This window comes from Amaranthus tricolor, chromosome 13, assembly GCF_026212465.1.
Source record: "Amaranthus tricolor cultivar Red isolate AtriRed21 chromosome 13, ASM2621246v1, whole genome shotgun sequence".
In the NCBI taxonomy this organism is placed as follows: domain Eukaryota; kingdom Viridiplantae; phylum Streptophyta; class Magnoliopsida; order Caryophyllales; family Amaranthaceae; genus Amaranthus; species Amaranthus tricolor.
The window spans coordinates 6,003,343-6,030,708 of NC_080059.1; the positions used below are offsets into that span (position 1 = coordinate 6,003,343).

General features: G+C 34.1%; 1 protein-coding gene across 3 annotated transcripts; it reads right to left on the bottom strand.

Annotated features, from left to right (window-relative positions):
* Positions 1 to 2,775: 2,775 nt before the first annotated feature.
* Positions 2,776 to 27,324, bottom strand: LOC130798439 (vacuolar sorting protein 18). Of its 3 annotated transcripts, none has more exons than XM_057661423.1 (24): positions 27,113 to 27,324; positions 26,803 to 26,970; positions 26,070 to 26,282; positions 24,598 to 24,737; positions 24,182 to 24,277; positions 22,838 to 22,905; positions 22,224 to 22,325; positions 21,745 to 21,889; positions 19,715 to 19,858; positions 19,502 to 19,621; positions 19,332 to 19,388; positions 16,667 to 16,726; positions 15,964 to 16,071; positions 13,577 to 13,716; positions 12,428 to 12,506; positions 12,130 to 12,192; positions 11,658 to 11,788; positions 10,776 to 10,881; positions 9,635 to 9,823; positions 8,533 to 8,760; positions 8,297 to 8,452; positions 7,830 to 7,991; positions 4,407 to 4,526; positions 2,776 to 3,083 (listed from the first exon to the last, which is right to left on the bottom strand). In XM_057661423.1, exons 2-24 carry the CDS (start codon positions 26,963 to 26,965, stop codon positions 2,910 to 2,912), a joined length of 2,964 nt encoding a protein of 987 aa, XP_057517406.1. In that variant the 5' UTR covers positions 26,966 to 26,970; positions 27,113 to 27,324; the 3' UTR covers positions 2,776 to 2,909. The 3 variants fall into 3 exon arrangements, with proteins under 3 accessions (XP_057517406.1, XP_057517405.1, XP_057517404.1); XM_057661422.1 differs by having other exon boundaries at positions 27,066 to 27,324; XM_057661421.1 differs by having other exon boundaries at positions 26,803 to 27,001; positions 27,113 to 27,323.
* Between the last annotated feature and the right edge of the window lie 42 nt (positions 27,325 to 27,366).

Genomic DNA, 27,366 nt, shown 5'->3' on the forward strand with positions numbered 1-27,366 from the left:
AAATTCTAGGCGTGTGATATCAGTTTGTGAGTGCTGTGCCTTTTGGAGCCATATAATTACTTTCTGGAGCGAGTACACTGAGAAAATAGTTTCCGAAAGTGTGACTGAAATTCCTGCAGATTCCAATGGCTCAAAGAATCTTTTACTGCTAAGCAAACTGGAAATTTTCATCCCCGATGATCTTTTATTGGCTGATCTTTTCGAAAAGTCCTCTCCGTACTCTTTGTTTGCTTGGTTTCCTACGGAAAATCTGCATTCAATTCCTGTAGCTAAGCCTCTTGATATATATTCAAAGATCGGGGTCAGGAAAATTTCTAATTCTGTTAGGATCTATCTGCCCTGAACTATGGAGAACTGATACAGGCAGATTTGAAAGATGCTTATATTGTGAAATGGCTAATCATGATCATTTTAGGATTTTTAACCGACCCGTCACTGAATATAGATGTAAAGCAAAGGCGTGACACTGTTAATATGCTCCTTAAATTGAGAGTGTTTGAGACTCGAGATCCTGTCAGAATTACCTACAGTTTGAAGATGAAGTCAAGCAACATCACAGCTAGCACGACACAAATGGTGCGTTGGGAAAAAGAAGAATCGGAGTTCTTTATCCAGAAACTGGACACGCGGGTTTAGAAGTGTGATAGAATATGCAACAAAGTTTTCCGAGGTGGTGTCTCAAGGATTGCTTGGGGACATGGATAGTCATGCATACAGACTTTCTGAGCTCATTATGTACGGATTCTTGATGGATTTTGATGAGGATGGGGTTTCTTATTTTATGAAATCGAAGAATTTGCAGATCGTTCCAGAGGATGAGAAGTTTTGAACCTCTGACTCCCAAGGTAATGCATCTAAATTTTTTTATCTCAAAATTTATTTGTTGGGTATGTTGTATGTATGATGGTACAAGCTCTCATACACGGACAGGATATGCTTGAAACAGTAGGGGCAGAAGTCACTTATGTGGAGGAAAATTTACGATGAGTGGAAGAACACAAGAAAGGGAATGAGTCTTTCCTCTTTTTGTGGATTCTTTCGTATTAGTTGCGACTTGCGAGTACTTCCGACCCTCAAAACCACGCTTAAGCGGGAGCCACTTGGCAACAGGGTTATAACATGTTGTGTGTGTCCTGTTATATATTGGCCAACAGCATACTTAAAACTAAAACTTCTCTGAAGGAACAGTCATGAGAGATCTCAAGCCGATGCAGAAGTATAAAAATGATTAATCCTTTCAAAATTTGTTCTTACTGCAGCGTTCTGGTATTGCTCCTCATTTTGGTATTGCGCATATTGGTTGCTCCTCCGACTAGTTTTGGTATTCATCATTTTGGTTGATCCTCCAACTCGTATTGGTATTGCTCATTTTGGTTGCTCTTTTGACTCGTTTTGGTATTGCTTTTCTTGGTTGCTCTTTCAACTCGTTTTGGTTGCTCCTCCGACTTGGTTTGGCATTGCTCCTCCATAATTTTGTAAACAACAAACTACTGCTTCAGCGAGTATCGAAAGCTCCCAAATTAAACTGTGAATTGAACTTTTGAAGCCTTATACAAATTGATATCTCAGGGAATGGAGGAGTTGTAATTGACATGCCTTTTTGCAAAAGGTTCCTGGAACATCTATCTGATTTTTGTACAAATATATTGATTCTATATGTTTTAATCTTAGCATTATTAACTTAGTTAAGTACTCTTTCTTAAAAAAAACCCTAAAGCCTTTTTATAACGTGAAACAATTTCATTTTAATTCTTCCTTCCTAATGAAATCTGACATAGACTAAAACGTGGACAAATTAACTAATAAATATAAAAAATTCAAAACTATATTAGAATAAACAAATAATGAAATAAAATTGGAAAAATTAACATTAACTCTAAAATGAAAATTTGAAATAAGTAAGAAAAAAATATAAAAAATTTACACAATAGCCAACTTTGCAAAATAATTTTCAAGATAAATAATTTTTTTTCCAAAGCTGTGGTTTGGGGTTGTTTGCTGTTACTAACAGCGAACTGATGCGAACTAAAAACAGGATCCTTCTTTTTTGACCTTGTTTGACCAGATTTTAGCTTTGTTCGCTGTTACTAACAACAAACAAACTATTTGCCTTTTTTTGAACCCTCTGCATTGCTGTTACTAAGTGCGAACATGCTAAACCTCTGATCTAGGAAAAAACTGTTTAATTTGAGAAATAGTTTCAAACATTGGCTATAATGTGAATTTTTTATACTTTTTTACTTATTTGTTTCAAATTTTTCACTCTAAAATTTGCTATAATATTAACTCTAAAGTTTGCTATTGTAGTTATGATGCAGCCTTACTTATGACTAAAGGGTTATCTTTTGAATTAAAAAAAAAGGTTGTTTTATAATGCGAAAAATTTAACACTAGACATGATAAATTTTCATTATAAAATTAGTATACATGATTGATAAATTATATGATCTATTTACCTTGAAAAAAAAAAGATAATGTAGGAAGCATCCATCTAGCCTCTAGGGTTTGGTTGATACAAACAGATGCACAAAATTTTGTATACAGTGTATACTCTTATTGTGAATATATCAACATAATTATAGATAGCATTCACTTGTAAGTTGGAAGTCTTGAAGCGAACTTTTGTATAATATAGTTTACAGAAAAGATGGAGCTTTCATCGACATGTTTATATTCTCATATATAACGGGTTCACAATCAAAATTTCCAAACTGTAAATTGAAAATTGTACTTGTTCAAGTAAATCGTTTTCAGTTATTCAAAAAAAAAAGTAAATTAATTTCGTAAGTTTATTTTTATATCACATTTCCTAAATGAAAAGAATTAAACACAAGTTAACGATTCTGAGAAATTCAAAGCTTGATGTTCATGAGCAATGTCGAAAGGAGCAACACACCATTCACAATAATTTACACAGACAAAGGAATGCTTTTCTGGTTGATGGAATTGTGAGATGTTATCTCCCAAGAATCAACCTCTTGTTCTTCTTCAAGTAGAATGAAGGGTAAAGAAATCTCCTGGATCATCAACTCACCACAAAACGGGCATTCACTAGCAATTGCATCATCCAATTGAGCACGGACCTGTCGATGTCATTAGTCACATGTCAGATGAACAAGACCTTAATAGGCTGAAGCCATACAAATCTCAACCTGGATAAATGAATTTGGATGATGCATAATTCTTCGCTAAATATGCAGGAAAGCAAAAAAGTCAAAGCCACTTTCAAAGTCAAGAACGAGAAAATAAATCGACCAGTTCAAAAGTTGATTACAATAATAAAACTCATCATCTGAACGTCTTCGATTTGTTGATCCTAATTAACCACCAAACAGTGTAAATGCTCATTTACACAATCCTTGTGAACAGTAAGGATGGAAAGAAAATCACAACAGGGCTCAAGATTGTGGTGGGGTGGTTGGGTGGGAATGATTAGAAAACTATTACAAGTTATAACTACTTGCAAAAATATCAAATATAAGATAAGATTAAATAGTAACAGTATGCCACAGTATGCCATTACACACATTAGAAAATTGGCAGGGACAATTAAATTGTGTGGATAAGATTAAAAAGTAAGAGAAAATAAAAGATTTCTAGATGAGATTTAAAGAAGGTGGTAGGACCGTTACCCATATAAAATTGTAGCAAAGTTAAAGGAACGGATTGTAATCTCTTCAAAGCAGAGTACTGCCTACTCGTATTGTCTATATGGTTATCTCGTCTAACAATCAGTGCAGGTAAAACTATAGCTTTGATTACTCAATATGACTACTACTTGCAAAATATCCAACGTAAGATGCTATTGCCTATTGTTATTTTACCTGGATACCATACAAGTGTAAGTGGGTCAAACGCATGATTCAACATTTTCGAGTTGAATCCTTAAAAATTGTATATTGCTCTATAGTTACATCTAAAGATTTTACAAATATTAAAAAAAAATCCTTGACCATTTATCTCAACGCTAACTTGCTAAAATCGAAAATGGATCAACCCAAAAACAACCCTCTCGCCCGTTTTTACAAGTCTAAGGGAGAGCTTATTGACAAGTAGAATACTACAATTTATATCATCCCAATCTGGACCATGGGGTGTAAATAAAGAGTAATAATACACTCTAAAATGAGCCAAACCCCTGGTGTATCAATTAAATTGGAATGGAGAAAATAAAATGATTAATAATAACACCTAGATAGCTTTTGAATTCTTATTCACTAGCAAGCAGCAAAATCTACACATGTATGGTTCCCAAATACTGCATAGACAGGTTAGATGAATTCAGCATACATTTCATAACAGATGTTCAATGCTTCTACCCAACAACAGTGAACTATATGCAGGGTATAAGAATATAAGCGTGTCTAATTACAAAAAATTGCAGATTTAAAGGGAAGAAAGCAAACCTTATCGACTTGATTTAAACTAGTAACAGGTTCAGGAACAGTTACGCTACTGTCTGAACCTCTTCTCGTTTCACCAGTCACCAAAGTCAGCTGCTTTTGAAGATCAAGTATATGCTCAGCCTGCAAGTTTTGTGGGCAGTTAAAAAATCACAAATAATAACTGAAAGTTCAAAAAACAACCCCCATCCCAATAAAAGCTCTATTTTTGATACATTTGTCCCTCAAATGCTTGTTCATCATATCCCAATGGATTGAGGAGTTAAAATAGTTCAACAAATTAAGGTAAGAGATCAAATCAGCGCAAAACATTACACAAACAGTGTCAAGCCAGAACAGATTTGTAAACTAGTCTGAAATGGGCAATTGTGTGGCCTTAATGCACTATTCCTTCAGGGAAGCTAGGTTTGAGTTTCACATTTGCAAACAAGATTTACAAAAGCCAATTATAACAGTATTGCAAGCATCCAGATTCCAGAATGAAGCTTTACATAAAAAGGACAGCCCAAAATATCGAACAACTCAATTATCTTTTGCAAAATTGCCCGAGTAACCCTACAGAATTTTTGCACAGGTTCTACTTTTTTTTTTTGTCAAAATTTTCAGCCAAGTAGTCAAATACGAAAAAAGTAAAACCTTATACCAAAAACATTAAAGAAAATAGGCCATTGGCTTATCCCTTCTAGGTAACAGATCAATCTCCAAATAGAATACTGATTATACGATCTGCTTTCCTCTTTAGTTCTGGATCAATATATATCATCAAATGTCACCCTTGTCAAGTCTACAAGGATAAATCACTGTACACATCCTCTCACCCATAAAACTTTTGATAAAAGGAAGAAGTATAATTTTTATGTAAAGAACTCCCAAGAAAATAGGAGCATGCCACATCTTTTCTTGTTAGAGGCGAAGCCACATAATTGTGTATGGGGTCATTATATATATATATATATATATATATATATATATATATATATATATATATATATAAAGAAAGAAGTTAAAGTGAGAACCATTCTTATATGAGAACACTAAGAACCAATCTGGATGACAAAAAAGTGTTACTCTTGTACTAAAAAGGTGTTACTTTTAGGCAAAAAAGTGTTACTTTTTTTGGAATAAAAAATGATACTTTTAGGCAAATAAGTGTTACTTTAAGAAAAAAATTTCTGAAAAAACTCACAAAGTTGTGTTACTTTTTACATAAAAAGGTGTTACTTTTCGAAAAAAAAACATGCTACCTGTATTTATATTTTTTTTTCTGAAAGTAACACTTTTTTGCTAAAAAGTACCAAATTGTTTTTAAAAAACAGAAGTAATATTTTTTTTGTGTAAAAGTAACACCTTTTATGTGAAAAAGTAACACATTTTTATCGGAAATATTGGTTCTCACGGTTCTCATATAAACTTGGTTCTTATTGGAACTTGACTCTCTCTCTCTCTCTCTCTCTCTCTATATATATATATATATATATATATATATATATATATATATATATATATATATATATATATATATATATCATCATACCCAATATATCCCGATCATAGAAAACTATGGTTAGGGTCTGGGGAGGTAAGAAAGACGACAGCTCATACCCAAAAAGGAGAGTGCGGTGAAAACCAATTAAAATGGTAAAAACTAAAAACAAGTCTACATAAAAGTTTAAATAGTGTACATATTTCGGTGGCAATTTAGTAAACAATTGGACATTTGCTAAAAGGTGCACATACATGATTAAAAGGTGTAAGTATTCGGATGGTAGTTTACATGAATTTTTTTCCTTGACAAAAATATGTACACCCTATAAGATAGTATTTACGCCTTTTGCCACAATAAGTATATCTCAGTTTGGTTTTCAGTTTTCACCACTTTAGTGGTTTTCACTTGATCCTGCTCCTATATATATATATATATATATATATATATATATATAGGGTCAAATTCCAGTGAGAACCAAACTTATATGAGAACCGTGAGAACCAATCTACATGATAAAAAACTGTTACTTTTTTATAGAATATGTTTTACTTTTGAGTGAAAAAATGTTACTTTTTTTTAAAAAAAAAGTTGAAACTTTTTGGCAAAAAAGTGTTACTATCAGAAAAATTTTCAAAAATCAAATTATACAAAGTAACACGTTTTTTCCGAAAATTAACACTTTTTTATGTAAAAAGTAACACCTTTTTGTGAGTTTTGTTCAAAATTTTTGTTTGAAAGTAACATTTATCATCTTTAACACAAAAACTAACACTTTTTTTTACCTAAAAATAAAACCTTTGTAATAGAAAAGTAACATTTTTTTGTCAGATAGATTGGTTCTCACGGTTCTTATATAAGGATGGTTCTTACTAGAACTTCTTCTCTCTCTCTATATATATATAGGATCTAATAGGAAGGGGTTTGAAAGTAAGAAGAATAGGAAGGAATTTTATCCGTTAGATCTTAGATCAATGGTCCATCTTGCACGCGGTTTAGAACAGAAAATAAATTGTGATGTTTTCTTAATTAATATGTGATACTTTTTGTATAAACATGTGTCACTTGAAATTATAATGTTTTCTAAATTAATATGTGATGCTTTCTTCATAAACATGTGTTACTAGATCTTCTGTTAAGACAACTTTTTTTAAACTGCTAGATCTTAATCAATCAACGGTAGCTACTCCTTTCTATTTTGACACCCCTTTTTATTAGATCTCCACCCTATATATATATATATATATATATAAACAACACTATTGGATTATACGCACTATAGATAACTACAAATGTACTTAAAATTGAAAGTAGTAAATGCTATAGTGATTATTCTCAATCAATTTGAATGATTATAAATGTCAATAGGCTATGAAATTTTTTTATATCGAACAGCTAATAGTTTGTGAGCAAAAATAAATTAATTTTTTTCTTAAATAACTATATAGGCACAAATTTTAAAGTTCACAGTGAATAACTTTTTTGACTACATGTTAAGACTGAGAAAAGGGGATTGCTAGGCGAGGGGGCAACGAGAATCGAACCTAAAACCTTACCTAGGAAAAGTGGTATATGCTCCAACTGAGACAAGACTTAGTTCTCTTAATCAAACAACAAATATTTGACACTTCTAAGCTTTATATATTCATCCTTTTTAATTATGGTTATTGGACATGGTGTATATTACTAATTGCAAAACTTTCGGTTACATGATAATGAATTTACTAATGACTTTGATTTTGAGTGTTTGAACCCACTTAATATAATGTCTGGATCCGCTAGTGTTTCTTGTCCTTACAAGACAACTATTGGCTTCTCCTAAAGCTTTCATCCAGCTAAATAGTGTATAGGTCTCACCATATACAATGGTCAAATCAGTAAGATCAGCTGCATAATATCCGTAAATACAAATATGATCACAAAGCATAGGTAACGACACTTACTTGTTCTGGATTAGTACACCGTGTAATATGGGCAATCAGACATTGTGCATGAAAAGCATGACCACATGGGAAAACATAGAAAGGAGCCATAGGCCCAACAGATGCATAACCCCTTGAGATCCCAGCATCTGCAGCTAAATTTAAGATTCGTCTTCGGCAAACCTAAAACCATCGAAAAAAGATAACTCAGCCTAAACATTAAACTTGACATATGATGTCAGGAATGACTGAAATTGTCAAAGGTCACATAACTTATAAATTTTATTAAGTTTCTTGTAGAAAATACAAGGACAGGTCAAGCATCAAGTTATCAAATCACCCTTGACCCAACGAAAGCTAAGTATTCATGGTTCCATGGGATATTTAATTGAGCAGAAAACTCTTAGTCAACAAAGCTGAAAGGAGAAGCAAAGTTCCAGAACAATAATACAAACAAAAAATATATCACATGTAATGAAAGAATTTACCCCACAATCTTCATCACGCTCAATGATTGCATATCTCTGAGCAAGAGCACCGATATCATTCCTTATGTTATCTGCTCCACGAGTTGCATCATTCATCTCCTCTTTTAGAAGTTCAATTTGCTTGTTGTAATCCTCAAGTGATGAGCAAATTGCCTCCTGCAAAGCAGCAGAATGAATGATAATTTAGCAAGAGAAACTCATCAATGAAAAAAAAAAGTTCTAATAAGCTTGCATACCCTGAAATCATCAATTAAAGCAAAGTCTGGAAAGAATGGTAAAATATCCTCGATTTTCAACAGGCCATCTGTTTCCTTCAAGAAAGCAATTGCCCTCCGTATATTCTCCCTCTTAGTTCCCTTTTCTTGCTCAACAACATGCTTCGCAATCATGAGCCAAAGTTTCTTTCGCAATTCTTCATCATCTTCAACCTTGTCAGCTTCAGCCATTGCAAGCTCTGGGTCAACCTTAAATCCAATATAAGATCAGAATCAATAAAACTAAAAGCATCCAAGATTATCATTATTCTTGGGTGCTTCACAGCAACTAAACCAACCAAATTTTAAATTTAAAATTCCATATGCTCCTACTTTTGACCAAATTATAAAATAACAATTTGGATTAAATATGAGATTTACCAAACAATGCCAAAGTTGCAAACTTGTAATCCCAAAAATAGGGTCGACTACATTAAACAAAAAAAAATCAATGTGAGAAATCGTGGCTAATGTATATTATACTTTAATCAGCTGTATCACATACTAATGTACAACAAAAAAAAATCATTTCCAATTATCTACATATATTCTCTTTCAACATTTATTCATTTACATTCAGATGCTCCTCCAAATTCTAATGCTTCATGTCATTCTACAATATCCAATACATCTTCCGTCTAGTTCTTCCTCTTCAAAACTCCACAAAATTTCAATATTCAACTTTTCTATCATGTGAACTTTTAGGTCTTTTTTGCATGTGGTCAAACCAACATAAACAGTTCCCTCAATTTGTTTTCAATAGACGTGTATCAATAGCGAAGCCACCAAGCGCTGAGAGAGGTCTGTCCCCTGGTCCAAATATGCGGCTTATTGTATTTTTAATCCGCCTCCCCCCACTAATTATATACGTGTTGATTGAAGAATAAGTAGAAAGATGATAAGAGAATGAAAGTAGCATAGACAAGGAGTCAAGCACAGCACCATGCACACAGAGATATTAGAATTTTAGAAGAGGCTGATTACAAATACAGGTCAACAGTATACAAGTTGAAAGCTGAGTGTAACCAGTACAAGTAGAAAGACAAGAAACAGTAAACAGGCTCAAAACAAATATAAACATTACCTGTAAAGCCAGAGCAACAGCTTCTTCATGCATAGACATCATACTGTAAATGTGAACACAGGCCCGCATCCTTTTCTGCTTAAGGCAAAGACGTAATGCATATTTAGGGTCATAAAAGAATTCCGGGCCATTTTCCTTTCCTTTGTTAAACTTGGATTGCAGAAAACGCAGGAGAGCACCATCATCCTCCTGGACAAGGTCAAAACTCATATCAGCGCTATGACGTAAACAAAAAGTCTTAGAACAACCAAAACTTTTGAAGTATAATTATAAACAATAACAGTAACTAATCACCAATAACCTATGGCAATTGGCAAGTTATCAAAATCTTATGCAAGTTTTCTTCAATGATATCATGCACGTGGGCAGAAACAACAGCTGCACAGTTTATATTAGCAGTTTAGCACTCAAGTTAAAGACGTCAAACTCCAATGTATACATTAGCAAGGTTGTGCGCCCCATTTCTTCTTCTAGTTTCAATGACTAGTGACTAATGAGTTAGGACTAACAAGAGAATGTACTATAGCTGAGTCATACACCACATGATTTTCTCTAAACCATAAAAATTTGGTACTCTGTATACTAATTGAGTTTTCAAGTTCTCTTATATCCATTAGAAACATCACAACATAAATATACAGTAGATTTGTGTGTCCAACTAACCAATGAAATTCTTCAAATCAAATGACAATCTGATAAGTGCTAGTGTTTACCAAAAATATACTCTAATCTGATCATCAAGAAATTGGCTAACGACTAAAACATGTCAGCATGGAACTATAAGCCATAAGATATTCCTTTGTGCCCTATTTACCAAAAACCGGAAACTTATACCCAATTGGAAACTTTGTACCCAAAACTCTAGATTAACGTTTTGGAGACTTTGTTCCCTAAACTCGAGACTAAAGTTCTAATGAAAAAATGTTTCAATATACAACTGATTATAATTTTATATTATAAAGGACCCCATCATATGAACCCTTCATTCTAACTATATTATTCATGATCATTTGCAGTAAAAACTAATTAATAACCATATCGTATTTCCTTCTCTCCATAATCATGAGCAACGAAACGAAGAAGAAACTCTGTAAAACTTATATTTAACTGATCATTCTAAAACTCAGAAATGCATACAAACCTGTTTAGCATACAAAGAAAGCAACAAGTTATGAACCCCAGGGTCCTCGTTATTCAAATTATGAACACAGTGCTCCAAGTATCTGATCACTTGATGAGTCTCATTCCTGCACAAATTAGCATGAACACAAATTAATACAATATTATACATGATCTTTGTTCAAAAATCAAATCCAATATACATATGACTAGCTTTAACACAGAAGCTTGTCAGAACTATGTCATGCCAGCAATGAGGAAAATCCAGCTCATTACCTATAAAAAGTGTGGTAAGAGCAGAAATAATAAGAAAGGAAACGGACAGCTGTTAGTAGCTGTTATAGGTCTTAACTGAAATAACAGAATTCTGTTGGGAATAAATGTTAGTTACTGAATTCTGTTAGGAATAAATGTTAGTTACTGAAACAGCTACAAATCTTTCTGGTTACCATTATGCCATTGGGCCAAAGTATACATACCCATGATGTAATATTTTAGGGTTGTTGTTGAAGTAATAAAACTCTGTTGGAGTCTTGCAGCAGTCGAAGTACGCCCTACCTAGTTGATCTCTTATTTTCTGTCCATCTTACTTTCTCTCAGAATACCCACTGGGTACAGGTCTCGGAGGCAGTCTATCTCAAACTATTGTCTGGAAAAAACTCCTTTTGCTGATTTTTGAACAATGAAAAACCAACAATAACATGTGATAATCTTAGTGCCAAGTGGCCTGTGCCTAGGAGTTTGAGGGTCGGATGTACGTCTTATCCATGTAATAACAAAGGGGTAGTTTCCAATACACTAAAACTTGAAATACTCGATAAAATATCATGAGAATTCAGCCTTTTCTACATAACACACTAAAAATGGAATATAAGGATACTCAAGAGTAGAAAATAAACTTTACTTTGCATGTGGTTCACTTGAATAACGCATCATTGCAGGAATCAACTTCCTTGGATTAAGATCTTTCCTTATCATCCATGATTCAACAGTTTCATAAGCATCAAGCATAATAAGGTCCGGAGCAAATTTGTACTGCAAAATATCACCAAAAACCTTTAGAAATAGGTAAGCAGGCTGTCGAATACTCGAATACAATGCAAAGTAGCCAAAGAAGTAGAATAACGACCTCCATTTGACCAAGTTCCTTTTTCTCGGTCATAAAACGATCTCAACATTCCCTTTCTAGACCTTTCTCTCTTTCTCTCTCCTATAGGTTTCTTATCAAAAGTGTGTCATTTCTCTAAGTAAAATACATTGTGAAATGGAGTATGCTTCCTGACTCTACGCCGAAATTTTTTTAATTAAATTATGATTGAAGATATAAATAACATCCACACAGAAGAATGTTGAGGCACAAATCGTTTGGCACATACCTGCAGATGTGAGGAAACACCAGGCTTTTCAAGAACTTCCAAGGCTTTCTTTGCTTCTCCTTGCTAGAAATGAAGTAACCAAAAAGGATAAATAGTCAGTACAAGAAATGGATGTGGCTACGAGCCCAAGTATCCGGTAGTATTTTAATGAGAAATCCTTGACGTTGACCTATAATGAAGTGTCCAAGTATCATTCACGCATTCAAGTATCAAGAATTGGACACACATGCACGAGGTAAATAAAGAGTCCATGATACTTTTAAAAAGACAATATAGTTTTAACTTATAAGAAATCCACCTGAATATAATGGTGAATTACAATCTCATACTCGCCCTTCAAACTAGCAAAGAACACCAATTCGTCCGCCCTACCATAGCTGAAGAAAAAATTTAGGGTTAATCATGGAGCACATAGCAGGAAGGAAGAATAAATCATTTGAATATTGGAGTTTGCACCAATAAAAAAGAAAAGATCATGTCTTTCAGCAAGAAAATGGTTATCAACTAAACACTGTTCAGTCAAATATCAGCAAACGTGAGTTTTAAAAATAATCAAAGATTCACTGTGTTTCAAGGAAATTTAGCCACAAGAATTTTATAAATGAAGCTTCCAAACAAGGCCTTTTCTCATCTAAGGTGCTCACAAGATAGGAACTAGCTAAGCCATTCAGAGAGCAGTCTTCTATCACTCCTTAAACAGATGCCAAATAATTTCCTCACATCACATATTAGAATACAGATTCTTCAGACTTCTGACTTCTGAGTAGCTGATCCAGTAAATCAAATAAAAAAAGGAGTGCATAACAGCAACAAGAATTATGCCAAAGCCTAGTCCCTACAATATGGGACAAGCACACTTTATTTGAAGATGAAATTTATCAACATTCTTGTACTTCCATTTACACTAGAGTTCCCTACTTCTAAATTCAGTCTTTGGACAAGAAATTTTACAAAAGTATTGCAACCACAGAGAGTAATATATCATCTAAATGATTTTAGACAGAGTTCATTGACTGATGATGCGTCCAATGCTTATTGGTGAAATTTCTTATCTTTAAAAGAGAGTGAAATTTTCTCCCTCCTACCCCTTTCTCTACTCTACTCCCTCTTCCGCACTCAGTACTATTGACATCCATGCATGAATGAGTTCAAAATCCAAAAAGTATCTTGAAGGCCCAATATCTGATTGGTCTCTTTACTGACTAGCACCAAGGCTGTCTGCTAGGTCCCTTAACCAACTAGAACTGTAGGTGTCTAGGGAATGTTAGCCACAATCACTATCTGAAACTGGGTCTACTCATTGTCACTCCATATTGCTACATCTCAGGCAAGACAACTGCAGGATGTAACTGGAATGGAGTCCAGATTTGAAATCATTATGAAAAAAGAATTAAGAGTGCAGAAGAAATCGAAGGTTCACCAACTTCATAAACATAGAATACAATACCTCTCCAATAACTTCAATGTGGTAGCTTCATCCAAAACATCCTTAGAATCACTCAAAAAGGCACAGAACTCTTTAATAAGTGACCGATACTCAGAATTATGATCACCTGAAGTATCATCTTCCAACAGAAGCCGGTTTATCTACAGAAAGACATAGATCATACAATAAATAATGTAGAAACTCAACAGACCTATAGTAGGAACAGTTTTGGAAAACCCATATTCACACACTTTTATATGTGAGATAGCATAGCACAAATAAATACCCTAGAATTAGATCAATCATATCAAAATTTAAAACAAGCAAAGAGTCCTCTTTGTTATGTCGATAGGGCCAAATGTTTAGTTCTTTGGTATTATAATAGATTATAGTAAAATAGTTCATTAAATCATGTACATTTCTTATTTATGTTAAGTTCAACATAATGCTTTCTACCAAGGATCAATCGAATAAACCTTTTTGTTATTGCTAACACTAACAAGGGTAAGATTACGTACATCCAACCCCCAAACCTCACCCTCGGTGGTAGCCATTGAATGGCATTGGGGGAATGAAATGTTGTTGAAGCGTCCTCTATCTAAAATTTCACATATTCAACACTCAAATATTCCAAATATCAAAGGCGCATTTACTCATACCAGTTTATATCATAGAAGACACTTTCCTTTGAAATAAGTAATTTTGGGTAAAAAAAAAAAAGACATGCTCCTTTTCTGCTCAAGGGTACATTTTTTCCTGCCAACTTAATAGATTATAAGGAAATGTGTCAACAAGGGCATCATTTCAAAACTTTAAAAAGACTAGGCATCTCTGTTTGCTAGCCGGTCCCTCAATAAGAGTAAATGATATCAGGAAGCCGGATGAGCTCTTGGAAATTGGAATATTAGCTAGTTTTCTTCTATTTAGATAAAAAAATATACAGATAAAAAATGAATGAACAAAATACATCTTTAAGAAAAGACCATAAGTGCTCCAAACTATATAGATGATACTAGCCCCATTATTATTTGGTAGCATCATGGACCCATAAGACCATAAAGGCACACATAAAATTAAGTCTATTATATCAGACAAAAAAGAGCCTATATTGTAGTAAGATAAATCCAAAGGTTGTATTGTAGTGAAACCAACCTTAAGAAACTCCCACTGAATTAATCAAAATTTAGAATTAAATTTATTTTAAACATCCATACACTTCAGTTTAATGCAAGGCACATATAAATTCCAAAGTGACTGTTTTTCATTTAGCATGTTCAAACTCCCCAACAAAGACAGACGATCTTTGTGGCAATAAAATGCATCAACTAACTTGGAATGGAGATAAGATGCTGAAATATCCTGACCCTTGCCAGACCATTCAGAATTTACTGTCAACAATCACTTCCTGCTTAAACTTTTCCAAGATGGAAGAACGGAAGTAAATGTATGGACTCAACATGTAACATTAGTTATTTTCTCTAGATACAATCTGAACTATTAATATCAAATCTACAGTTTCCAATTGCTCTCATGCAAAAATAATTCACACATACAATAGGTATTTTAACATGAGCTTTTTCCACACACCCTTCCATACACAGACACACATTTATGATTCGCCATACAAGTAGCAATATGCTTAACTTTGTATTTCTTAGTTGTGATTCTTCTCATTTGCACACTATGTCCCTAACTCCCTATCTAACACACTATTTCGATTCTTAATATGTTTACTATGCATAATAAAAAAATAAAAATTGATATATGCATCAAGAAGAATCCAACGAGAGCCCACATGACAATATTTATTCTTATATAAACGTAAGGAAGAACAAACAGAACAAGATTAGTTGGTGAAAAGTTGTTGCTATCCAGACGTAGCAAACAAAAATAAACAGAAGTGGTCTTACAAAAGAAGTAGAGAAAAGCCTTTATTTTTCTGATTTTTTTACTAGATTGACAAAGTTTGTAAACATTCACATGGATTTTGGATCCTTTCAGTAATGCCTATGTTTATGTGATATCTTTCAGCTAATTATCACTGAGATTACTATATTTTCATAAATCAAACATAATACATTATTTAGGCCTTCTCCCCTATTTTTAAGAGCTTGCTATAGCCTCAAAATGAAACTCGAAATATTAATAGTGATCATATCTAACCAGATGAAGCATAGATAAGAAACATCCACAACTTCTCAATCATTCATACGATAGTCGATTAAACATAAAGCATTCCCAGGATCAAGTCGAAAAAATTAATCAGATCCAATAAGAAAATGAGGACAAGGTTAACATATTTACACCAACAGTTATAACGTCTAACGCAGCACCAGCCACCATAAGAAATTTTCAACTGAATTTTTGAACCACTTAAAAATTGCAGCCAAGAGTAGAGAATGGCAAACCTTATCCAAATATAGTTCAGTTGTCCACGTGGCAATCATTGTTATTTGGCATTTATCATCTTTTGAAAGACTGTCCAGCTTCCATAACAAGAAGGTCCTCAAAGCATCCTACAATGCAGCAAAACCTGAGAATTTACATCTTATCTGCCAATGCAACACTTCAAATGACACTTGATTTTGAATCCTTGTATATATCATACACCCATGACCAAAGTTCTAGTATTTATATTCAGCAAGTACTATCAAGGAAACCATGAAGGTTAACAAAAAGGTGAAGTTGCATCATCAGCAATGGTTTGCCAGAGCTTTGGTTCTATTGTCCACCAATGGAAGTGAAGTCGCTGGTGCACGTGATTTACCTAAAGTGATATTTCGACAAAGAGAGAAGGATAGGAGTATTTATTAGTTCTCTCTGTGAGCTCAGGTATTTTGTTTACTCACCATGTGAAAGGCTTTTCTGTTCTTCAGATATATCAGAAATTACTGGAGACCAAATACCTATATATATCCTTCTAACCCTACATATTATAAGCTGCCTTCTCAATCAGTGTGTGCAGATAACTGGAAGGGGTGATGGCATGACGCTGATCATATATGGGTGATCAAGCACGTTTGTGTATGTATGATCTCTTTTAAGAAACAGGACCACAATTTCATCAAAAAATCAGGAGATGCATATGTATTTGTTGAAATGCATATTTACCTGTTCATTTGCACTAATAAACTTCAAAGTGATTTCTTCAAAAGAAAGTATGTAGTTGATCTGAAAAAAATTATCCGGTCAGAGCCATTCTAATTTCTAATAGAAGAAACAGCTAAAAACAATTGTATACAAGCCTCAACAGAAGCATTCATCGCAAAAAACTTTCAGCTCATGCAAATTTAGAAAAATGAAATATGTTCGTCTCTAAAAGTTTTTGTTGCAATGAGCATATGTTGACACCCCTGTGTCTTCTCTTCGTCACAATTGTGGTCTTACTCTTACTATATAGTATAAGAGAGTGGGAACTGTAGAGTATAGAACCAGCTGCACTGGAATCCATAAATTTAGTCTACTGTCAGTTTGTTTGTACTTGAAGATGTGGTTTCCTGAAAATCTTCTCATGCAATTAGCTACAGTAGTTAATTGACACATAATCATTGTGCAAAATTGCAGTTTGGTTGCAGCCACAGCAACAGTCACAAATTGGCTTCCGCGGTCAATGATGATGGTTTAGCAGTTGTCACGGCCTATACTTTTGTCATGGAAAGCTCAAAAACCATTGCAATAGAGTCGTGGTATGATGATGCAAATGATACTAAGCACATGATACCAACACTCTGCTTCCAGAACAAGGAAGCCTATATTGCAGATTTGCAGCTTAAATTGCGTCTAGAACTTTTCTTGGTAGAAGTAATCAAAATTCAGCTAAAGAAAGTCGGAACAAAAACTTAAAAGATAAAAGAAAAATGCAGCAAGCAGCCAAACACTCCAAAGTCCAAACTTATGACATGAAAAAAGCTCGATAGAAAACTACTAATTCTCCAGAATCCATGTAGCTTATTTGCTAGAACTGGGTATATTTTTGCACTACGGTCCAGGATTTTGAACCATAATAATAGACCTTTACCTGTTTAACTAAAATAGATATAAATTTATAATTTTTAGCATAATATTAAAGGTTTAATGTTAATTATAGTTCAAACTCTTCTATTCCAAAGTTATTTATACAAAAAATTCACAAGTCTAACATAAAATTGATTCATGGCCATACGTCAATAACAATTTTTAGCTTAATAGACGCAACCCGACTAACCATTCAATTAAACACGTACAGTTGGTATAGGATCTTCACAATGTTATTTCTCAATAACTTTGACATGATATGATACGATACAGCTCTAATACTAAAGGAGCTACTTCAATCAGTTTTTCAGCAACATCAATGAGATATGCACATGAGTGTAATACAAAGCTCAGAAGTCAGAATAGACTTGTTGGCGTATCAATCACACAAGTTGCTAATGATCAAAGTCCCAAAGGCGAAAAAGTCAAACTGTTCTATGTTCCATAATGTTTACTTCAAGAAAGATTCAATGAAGAGCCAGACCTAGCTTAATCACATTGAACATTTGATTTAGTTGTTCATGTTTTAGTTAAAGCGTGTTTTCATCTTGAAGGTTCTATTAATTAAACCTTTTTGTGCTTGTTTTAATTCATAGCCTGTAGCTATAGCTGTAATATGCTTTAGTTTGCTAAAGATTAGTTAGTTATTTAAGCCAAGGATACATGAAGTCGAACATAGCAAATGAAGAAGTCACTCCATGAAGAAGTCAAGCTCTCAACCATACGTGCATAAAGGAGATTATAAGAAGAGATAACTATGTATGTGTGCATGGAGGAGTTACAAGAGATTGCATTTGAAAAATTACAAGTTATGCCTTTTATTGGACATGTACAAAAACAGACTTGGGAGGGATTTCTTGCCTTCTCTAGTCTCAAATCATTCAAAAACAAGGTAGTTATGCAACTTAGCAAGTTTTCCATAGAGAAGTTGAAGAAAGTGTGCAAGAAAGAGTGGAAGGAGGCACTTCATAAAGTTTTGTAGCATTCAAAGAGGTTGATCATATTTCCCTCTCAAAGGACATTTAAACTTTTAATTCTAAATTCTTCCCTAATCCCTCCAAAAGGTAGTTACTCTATGAGGAGAAAATTCAGAATTGACTTCCTTCCAAAGATGATCACAAAAGTAGAAGGAAATTACAAAACCTTCCTCCCATGAGTTGGACATGTAAAAGTAGTTAGGAGATCATATGGAGTTGCATAACTTCAATAAAGGAAGTTACACCTAGGTTTCACGTGTAACCATTGTTTTCCTTTCTTTTGTTTTCTTTTTTTAGTTATCCTATACATATGTACATATGGACAAATGTAATCCCTTAGTTGAAGTTTATTTAAAATTCAGCATTTGCTTAAAACCAGGACTTACTTTTAGTTCCTTGGATTAGAACTCAAAAGTAAGAAAGTCTCTTTGCTTAGTGTGAGCGGTGTGGCGTCACACTTGTGAATTTAGGAGCCTTTAAGTCTTCTTGTTCTGGTTAGTCACACCCAAGCATACAACAAGACTCTTCTTAGAAAAATCTCTTTATAACATAAACCATGATGGGGTAAGACTGTACATATTGACCTGGACTCCTTCCCTGCCAATGGAAAGATCATTAACAATTGGTGGCTGTTTCCTCGCCTCTAATATCTTTAAGCACTCAAGAGTCTCATCCCACTAGCCAAACAATTAATGTTGATTCTCTAATAACAAAGAATAACACAACACTTTTGATGAGTACTCAAGCTCACTGAAACATTAAAATAAAAAGTGAATGACATAAACCTTTGCAAAGAAAGATGCAGCTCTCAGAAAATCCTTGGAGGAGAAAGCAGCTTCAGCCTGCACAACAGGGTAGAATCCAATTAGGCACCTGAGTATGGAGCAGGAAGCCTAAAGGTACATGCATATCCAAAATAATGAACAGCTTTCATCAAAGGAGATAATCATTACACCTGTGCTAGATAAACTTGATCTCTTTGCAAAGAGTCACGACAATGTGCTAAAGCTGCTGCATACTCCTTCATGTCCAAGTAAACTTTCCACATATACCGACCTTCATCATTGACAGAAACCTAAGAAATAATTATTTCAGGTGATCAAATTTAGTTATTATATGAACTATAAATGGATGATCAAGCAAAAAAGTGTGTTTCCATTGACCAAACCTGGAAGATAGAATTCTGATCATATGCATAAAACAGACCAGCAGAAGCATCACTACAAAGGCCTAAAATACCCTTTGATGATGACTCTGATGTCAGATCAAAATGAAGCTCCTCTATGATTTGTTCACTGGTTCGGTTCACAACCTGCAATGCATTATAAGAACTTCAAATTGATACAAAATAGCAAACATTAATAGAAACATATTGACCTTTGAGAAAACTAAAGCAAAACTTTCTAAAAGCAACCCTGTGATCCTTGACACTGAAGCCATGACAGTTTTTAATTAGCTTTGACACTATGGAGTGGGTGGAACACCATACAATAGCGACAAGGGTAGAGCTGATCATTATTGGCCCCAACCCAAAGCCAGTCTAGAAGTAGGCTTGGCGCCTAAACCCAACAGGCTGACGCATTAGAAGAAACAGCTCAAGGGTTGATCACTTCTTTCTTTGAAAGGCTCCCATCTTCAGAACACTCAACTAGGTTGTTGATCCTTAGAGAGGGTACGCAATAACCACCTCAGTTTCTCAGGGTCAGATATTATTGTAAAAATATTAAACATTGAACTATACTAAACAACAATGTCAAAGTTGAGATCCCAGCAATAGAAAATAAATCAATATGAGATCTTCACTAACAAAGATGCTATGAACTGAGATTTGGATCAAACAGATAAATAGCAGACGAAGAAGAAGAGAGAAGAGTACATTGCAGAAGAAATAAGATAGATTACAAGAAGAGCTGTTTTTCGAGCAACAGAAACTCCAATACCAAAATGGTACTTACAATTTTCAGTACACCTTCTAGTACTGAATTGTCACATTATAATATTATAATACTGGATTTAGCTAAATGCCACCTCATTGAATACTAACAGATTCATTCCCCTAAATTATTCTCTTTCCTGTTACGCTTGCCATCAGAGTGCACAGCTTCTGCCCAAATCAAGCAGCGTCAGTCATTGCAGCTTCAACTGACTTTGTGGTGCCCACATTCTGTTTCTTCCTCCTTTGGTAGGTGACCTACTGCCTTTCTTCATTGAAGGGCACAGAAAAAGCTTACACTTTATTTAGTCTTATCTTTAATACTAATTAACCACTAAAAACATCAATTTGTATTGATCATCCACATATATTCCCTTCTTCCATTCATATCTATCTATAATTACATGCTCCAGCAAAACTCAATTATTCATGTCATTTTTCATTCTTTTATATCTAGGTTATCTTCAACCTACCTCTTCCTCTTCTGAGCTTCTCAAAGTTATAACATTTCACTTTTCTAAATGGTGCATTTTTTATCTTTTTTTACTCATGATCAAACCAAAGTACACAGTTATTCTCATTTTGTCTTCCATATTTACAACTTCAAAATCCTTTTATAGATCTTCTTTTCAAATTCTAACCTTTAGGTATATCCACTCATTAATCACAACAAACACACATCAACTTCCCCATCTTTACAAAGATTTCTCCTAAAAGTCAAACATTCCATGCATGTCATTTCGTACTATTAAACTGAGAGGAGTGGGGAGTGCCAAGTGGCAGTGCAATAAAAAATTTTCTTTGATATTAGTGGCAGACCTCAATCGCATAATTTTTGGATCGCTGCTCTCCAATTGCACCACGTGCAACGGATAATATACTGAACATCTCGATCAATATCTTCATTCTTGTGAATTAAATCTAAAGCAATTGAAACACTCATTTGAAAGGAGCTCCTTTGTATCTAAATTTATAATGCCTATACCATCCTTTGTGCCAAAATAACATTCTATATACTTTGTCTTTACCCTATAGTCATCTGCATCATTTTCATTGGTCAATAAAAATCATGTGCAAAATTTTGTCACTACATTTTCTCTTGTTTGATTGATCCCACGTTCAACTACACAATTGCTAAAAAGCGAGTTGCAATTGGAAGCGAAACTGAAATTTCAAAATCAGAATAATAGCAGAAACTAACACATCATAACTCAATTACAACCAACCATTTAAATGCGAAAATCACTGTAGCAGCAGAATCATACCTTAACTTTATTGCCAACAAGAAGCAAAAAATGAAATTCAGAGATCGCAAGAGAACTAGGTTTAATTGCTTCAGCACCATCAAATAACTTCGCATAATCCAGTAAGGCCTTGTTCTCCACAAAATTTTCATCACCATCCTGGGAACTATCCAAAACATTATCAGGCAATCAATGTGATTGAGCTAAGATATGGGAAATTACATATGACGGAAGACAGTAAATAGCTTTGTATTATAGATTTCACTTCATCTTCTAGAAAATACAGTAACTTACTATCAAAAACAATTTGACATAAACTGTTTGACCTACAAATACAATAATCATAAATAAATATCTGCAATCTTAGCTAATTTGAGTAAAACCAGTGAATTGCATAATCAAGAATCATTCAAATCACTGGCATAATGTTCATTACTTTTTGGAAAGATAAACAAGACAGTATATTTAGACATGATCAAATAAAAAGTTTGAGAGTTCACCTATGGCTTGCTCCAAAGTTCAGGTCACCATGGTAAATTCCAGCTCCAGAAAGCCATGCAAAATGCACTGCTCTTTTATGCTTTATAAAAAAATGCAATTCACTGCGAGATAAATGCAATTCACTAAGATGAGATTCAAAGGATAGATTACTATAGTGAATATAGAGGTGCAAAATATTTTCGACCCAATCGCTTGGTTCTCATCCTTCTTCACCAAATCAAAATTATACTCAGCTGGTCCTAGATGTCATTCGCACATCCTAAAAGCACCTGGGAATGTGATCAAATACTCTCCACGCAAAAAATATCACAGCCCTAGGGCCTACATGTATGAAAAAAGAAAGAAAAACGGAAATCACTAATGGATGACAGCGCTTAGAGCACTTCAGAGTCCAGATATCTTCATTCAAAGATATTTGATAATAGATCCAGTTCTAAATGTTTGACCGATCTGAGCTCAGAGTAATTCATTACAAAAAGAAAAAAAAAATTTGGGACCCAGTCACCAAATACTCCACACAAAGAAGGATTTAGTGCTCTTTCCATATAGTACTTCAAACTAATAGTAGGATAAGTTCGAGAGGTTCTCCACGCCTACAAAAGCATTAAAATACCTATTGACATTTTCACCAGGGAGCTCCATAAAGCGCACAGCTCGGTCTTGGTAATTTGCAAAGACACTCTGCAAATGAGTTTATAAGAACAAATACAATCAGAAACATATAATCTAATATGGGTGAACAGTTCAAAAGTAAACTATGAACTAAAAAAACAACTGAATTGTTAGATCGCTAAAATCAAAAAAGAGAAGTTCTTGACAAATCTAAAAAATAAGTTGGGCTCTTCGCATTAGTGTTAACCCAAGCATCATACAATTCAAGCATATTTCTGATCGACCAATATATGGATGTTTGGTAACTTTTAGGTTGGCTTTCTGGTTGACTGTGTTTGGTAAATGGCTCTGGCTTTTAAGCCAAAATGAAACAGATAACTTGGTTGGCTATTTTCATTGGCTTTTGGCTTAATGGTTTACTTTATCTCTAATAAACAGCCACCCGACAGTACCTAATTTTATCAAACATATTCTTAAATAATTGACTTATTCAGCTAGCTTAAAGCAAACAAAAGAAACCAAGTAAAAAAACCAACAACAATTAGCAATTGGCCAAACAACCATGTTTTTGAGCCACAACAGTGAGAATCAGGTAATTTCTCACAAGAACCAATTACTGGTCAAATAAGCCAAGTAAAAAATCCAACAACAATTAGCAATTCACCAAACAACCATGTTTTTGAGCCACAAAATTGAGAAATAGGTAATTTCTCACAAGAACCAAATACCAAGTTCGTATACACCATAAATCAGTCAAAGGATGATGGACCGTCAGAAAATTTATCTTAGAAACTCCACATTGGCTACAAATAGACATGGAGAGAGGGGAATTACTATTGAAGTTAATAGTTATATCTAGAAGGATGGTGGATGTAGATTTAAAAAGTTTAGAGGCCCATACACACCGATCCTTTACAATGTACTTATACATTATAAGTATAAAACAATATAATGTCCATCTAAATAGGAGAAATTCAATTACATACCCGTACACTACAACATATTTTCAGATTGGAAACATCTCCATCAAGGCGTCTAACACTGATTCAAACTTCATTTAACTTTTAAGGGGTTGTAATTGAGAGGTTACTGAGCAGGTTATGAGCTATTGAGATAGAACGTGGGAAATTTTAGTCGAATAATGAATATCCAAATGGGCGGTGCAAAAATTTGAGACACAAAGAGTTGCATATGACCTTCAATTGGAACTTGGAATTGAGAGGAGCAAACAAAGAGGAAAATGATTTGAAGAAACAGAGCAAGTAAGGATATTAATAGAAGAGGAACAATTCCCTTGATAGTAAAAGCTTTTCTCTTTTCTAGGAGACCATTAGTTCAAGCTTACCTCCAATGAACCAATCCCTGTATAAGAGTAAAGTCGCCTTGGAGTTACTGCCATCACATAATACCTAGTCCCTGTGCTAATGCTAGCTGTTTCCATCTAGAAAAAGTCAAATCACACAAATAAATCAGATACAACAAATACTAGTCTTGCAATGAGCAATGGAAGTTTTAAAGTTCAACACCCTTAGTATTAGTTCAAAACTTAAACATCTCCTCCAAGCTGCCTTTAAACCATAAATATTATAAGAAAAAAATATAATGGTTGATTTTAAAGTCTCCAACGTTGGTTGACTTCAAAATTGCACAAAAAGAGATTGTGAAAACATTCCAGTGGAGAAAAAGGAGTTGAACAACATATGACCAGCTCAGCAACTTTAGCAAGCAGAAAGGAAAGAACAAAATAATAAATAAACCAACCTGTATACCCATAAAAGCTTCTGGAAGCTCTGTAAGTTCATAGAGGAGCTTTATGTACTTCTCCCTTTTATCTTTCTCGTCCACGGCCATCTCATAAAGCTGACCGTTACCAGTACCAAGAATGATTTCCTTGGTTGAGGCTAAAATGACAACAAAACAAAACAAAACAAATTAAGTAAGGTTAAATATTGAGGCATAAGAAATCTAGATCATAAAAAGTACAATACGAATCATATCCAAACCAACACATCCTCGTCCAAAACAAAGCCAGCAGAGACACTATCATAAAACTAACAGACTTGGATGAGGTAGAAACATGAAATTTTTAATATGAAGTCTTGAACTAACCTTCTAAAGATTATTAATATTGATAAGAAAACTTAATGTGAATAAAAGAACCACACACCATCATATAGGCTCAACTAAGGATATGACAAACTATGGTTTGCATTCTTTTATTATACCAACACAGTATTTTGTGCAACCTTTTCAGCAAGATCCACATTTTATCATAGCTTAATTTGAGTTTTAGCCCTAACTAACTCTAGCTTGTATTTATGGAGCTTTTCTTCGCTCGTCTTAGTGGTCACGTCCTGAATGGCATATGGAAATTGACAATGAAATCACCAGTAAAAAAGTCACAAAAAAGAAGATATGATGGTATTGAACAAACAGATCTCCTGAAGTGCCTATCCGCTGGTTAATACTTGTCACCTAAAATCCTTTCGATGAACTTGTCTCAAGTCATTTTTGTATCACTATAAAACTTCGACAAAAACCCTTAATATTAATTGGATTAGACGAAGATATTGATGTTTCATTAAACTCTACAGCACACGAGCAAACAAATTAAGCCCTAATATGCAGTTTATAAGAATTTATGATTTCATTTAGAATGCTAGCAGTCATCAACAGGAACATAAAATTGTAAAGCACTAAAATAGATACTCCCTAAGTCCCCATGGAATAATTACTCAAAGATTAAATAATGGTGGAGACAATTGAATTGTGTGGATAGAACTGAAAAAATGGAAATGTTGGCAAACTCATGGCGATAGAGAGAGTATATACAATAAAAACCACTTCTCAAGTTGTTTTAAAAAACCAACAGATTCAAATCTAAGTTGCGGTCAACTCATGTATGAGACCAACAACAAATGAATTATCATAGGAAAGCCAAGGGAAAGAATTTTCACATATTCTAGCAAAGAGAGAAGAGAGAGAGAAGAGAGAGGGAAGAGAAGAAACTCTTTTTCTAAATGTAAAACAGTTCAAACCAACAACAACCCACTACATCAATTTCATTAAGTGGAACCCACTTAAGCTCCGGCCAAAGCTAGGTTGAATGTACTGTACATAACCTTACCCTTGAAATAATAAAGAGATTGTTTCCAATTGACCCTTGATATCAAACATCATCTACATGTCTACAACTTCACATGAATATAATTTAACAAATCATTGAATCCTACCTTCGGTTATGTGCTGTCTATTCCACGCAACAGCATTCACGACAAGGCCTTTCAATTTACTCAAGACACGGGGTTTGTTCCACTTAGCATGTATATAGAATGTTTCGGCACCTCCATCGCCAACAACTGTTGCAATACAGTGGCTCCCACCAGGATCAACAAAAACTCTGTGAATAGACTGATCCCCAGTTCGACCACCAGCAAGATCAATACCTAGCTTACAAACAACGTAAGAGGTCCACCTTAAGCATCAAACTTAAAGTTCCATAACAAGCATCAGCACACCTTGAAATATCAAGAATTATACATTAACACAGAATTCACCTTGAAACAATCATGTCACAATGAACATCTATTATAACAATGTGCATTGAGAAATTTTAGTTTTACAAAAGCACTATGGTGTTTTCAGCTACTACAACAACATCACATTATCCCAATGCCATCAAGTGGCACCCACGTAGGTGTGATTTAGGAATTGGATATATGCAACCTTATCCTTGTTAGTGATAGTGAATAAAGAGGTTGTTTCGATTTACCCTAAGTAGGAAAAATTCATATGCAACTACGCACACATAAAGTAAGATACATTCAACTTAAATTCTTGAAAGTGTGAGAACATTGATCATTGCCTAAACTAAAACAACCAATTACATTTTACATAAACATAATTCATAATTCTTGCCGTGCATTGAGCCTCACATATATCTGAATTATAGTGAACCATACGTACCATAAGAATCTCCGAGTCCAAAATCATGACGGATCATCCAGCCTTTACTAGTTCCCCAAACGGTTACATCATTACCAGCAGCCATACAAGTAACAACACCATGTCCCTTAGCAGCAAATCGTTCAAGAAGATCGACAGTAAAAACTTTACCGCCTGAATCCATCTTATCTTAAAATAATCACAAACAATGCAAAAGTACCTAATCAAAGATTAATGAAGTAAATTAAAACAAAAAACTAAATTTCTGATCAAAAACAACCTACAGGTTTCAATCAGTTTCAATTCAGCTCTAAAACATCAAAATTGGCACCTCTAAAACTGAGAGAGAGATTCGTGCGGCAGAGGACGGAGGAACAATGGCAACAAAAGGCTGATCAAAATTTATGCACGAAGATCTGATGATTTTCTGTTTGCAAGTGAGATAATCACGATGGATGAAGAATGGGGCTTTTGAATTTAAGGATTTTGATAATTTTATTTGGCTTTTTTTTTTTTTCTCTTTTTCTTGGTCATTTGACATGGATCTAATCATCCAAATTGTAAATAATAAGTCAAAAAAATAGT

What these genes read in the sequence shown, in the direction of transcription:
- LOC130798439 (XM_057661423.1), bottom strand. Translation starts at nt 26,965, where the DNA reads ATGGATTCAGGCGGTAAAGTTTTTACTGTCGATCTTCTTGAACGATTT. An exon ending in TGGACTCGGAGATTCTTATG is followed by an intron (nt 26,283 to 26,802) that starts GTACGTATGGTT and finishes TTTGTAAGCTAG; the next exon opens with GTATTGATCTTGCTGGTGGT. An exon ending in GGTGTACTAATCCAGAACAA is followed by an intron (nt 4,527 to 7,829) that starts GTAAGTGTCGTT and finishes CAAAACTTGCAG; the next exon opens with GCTGAGCATATACTTGATCT.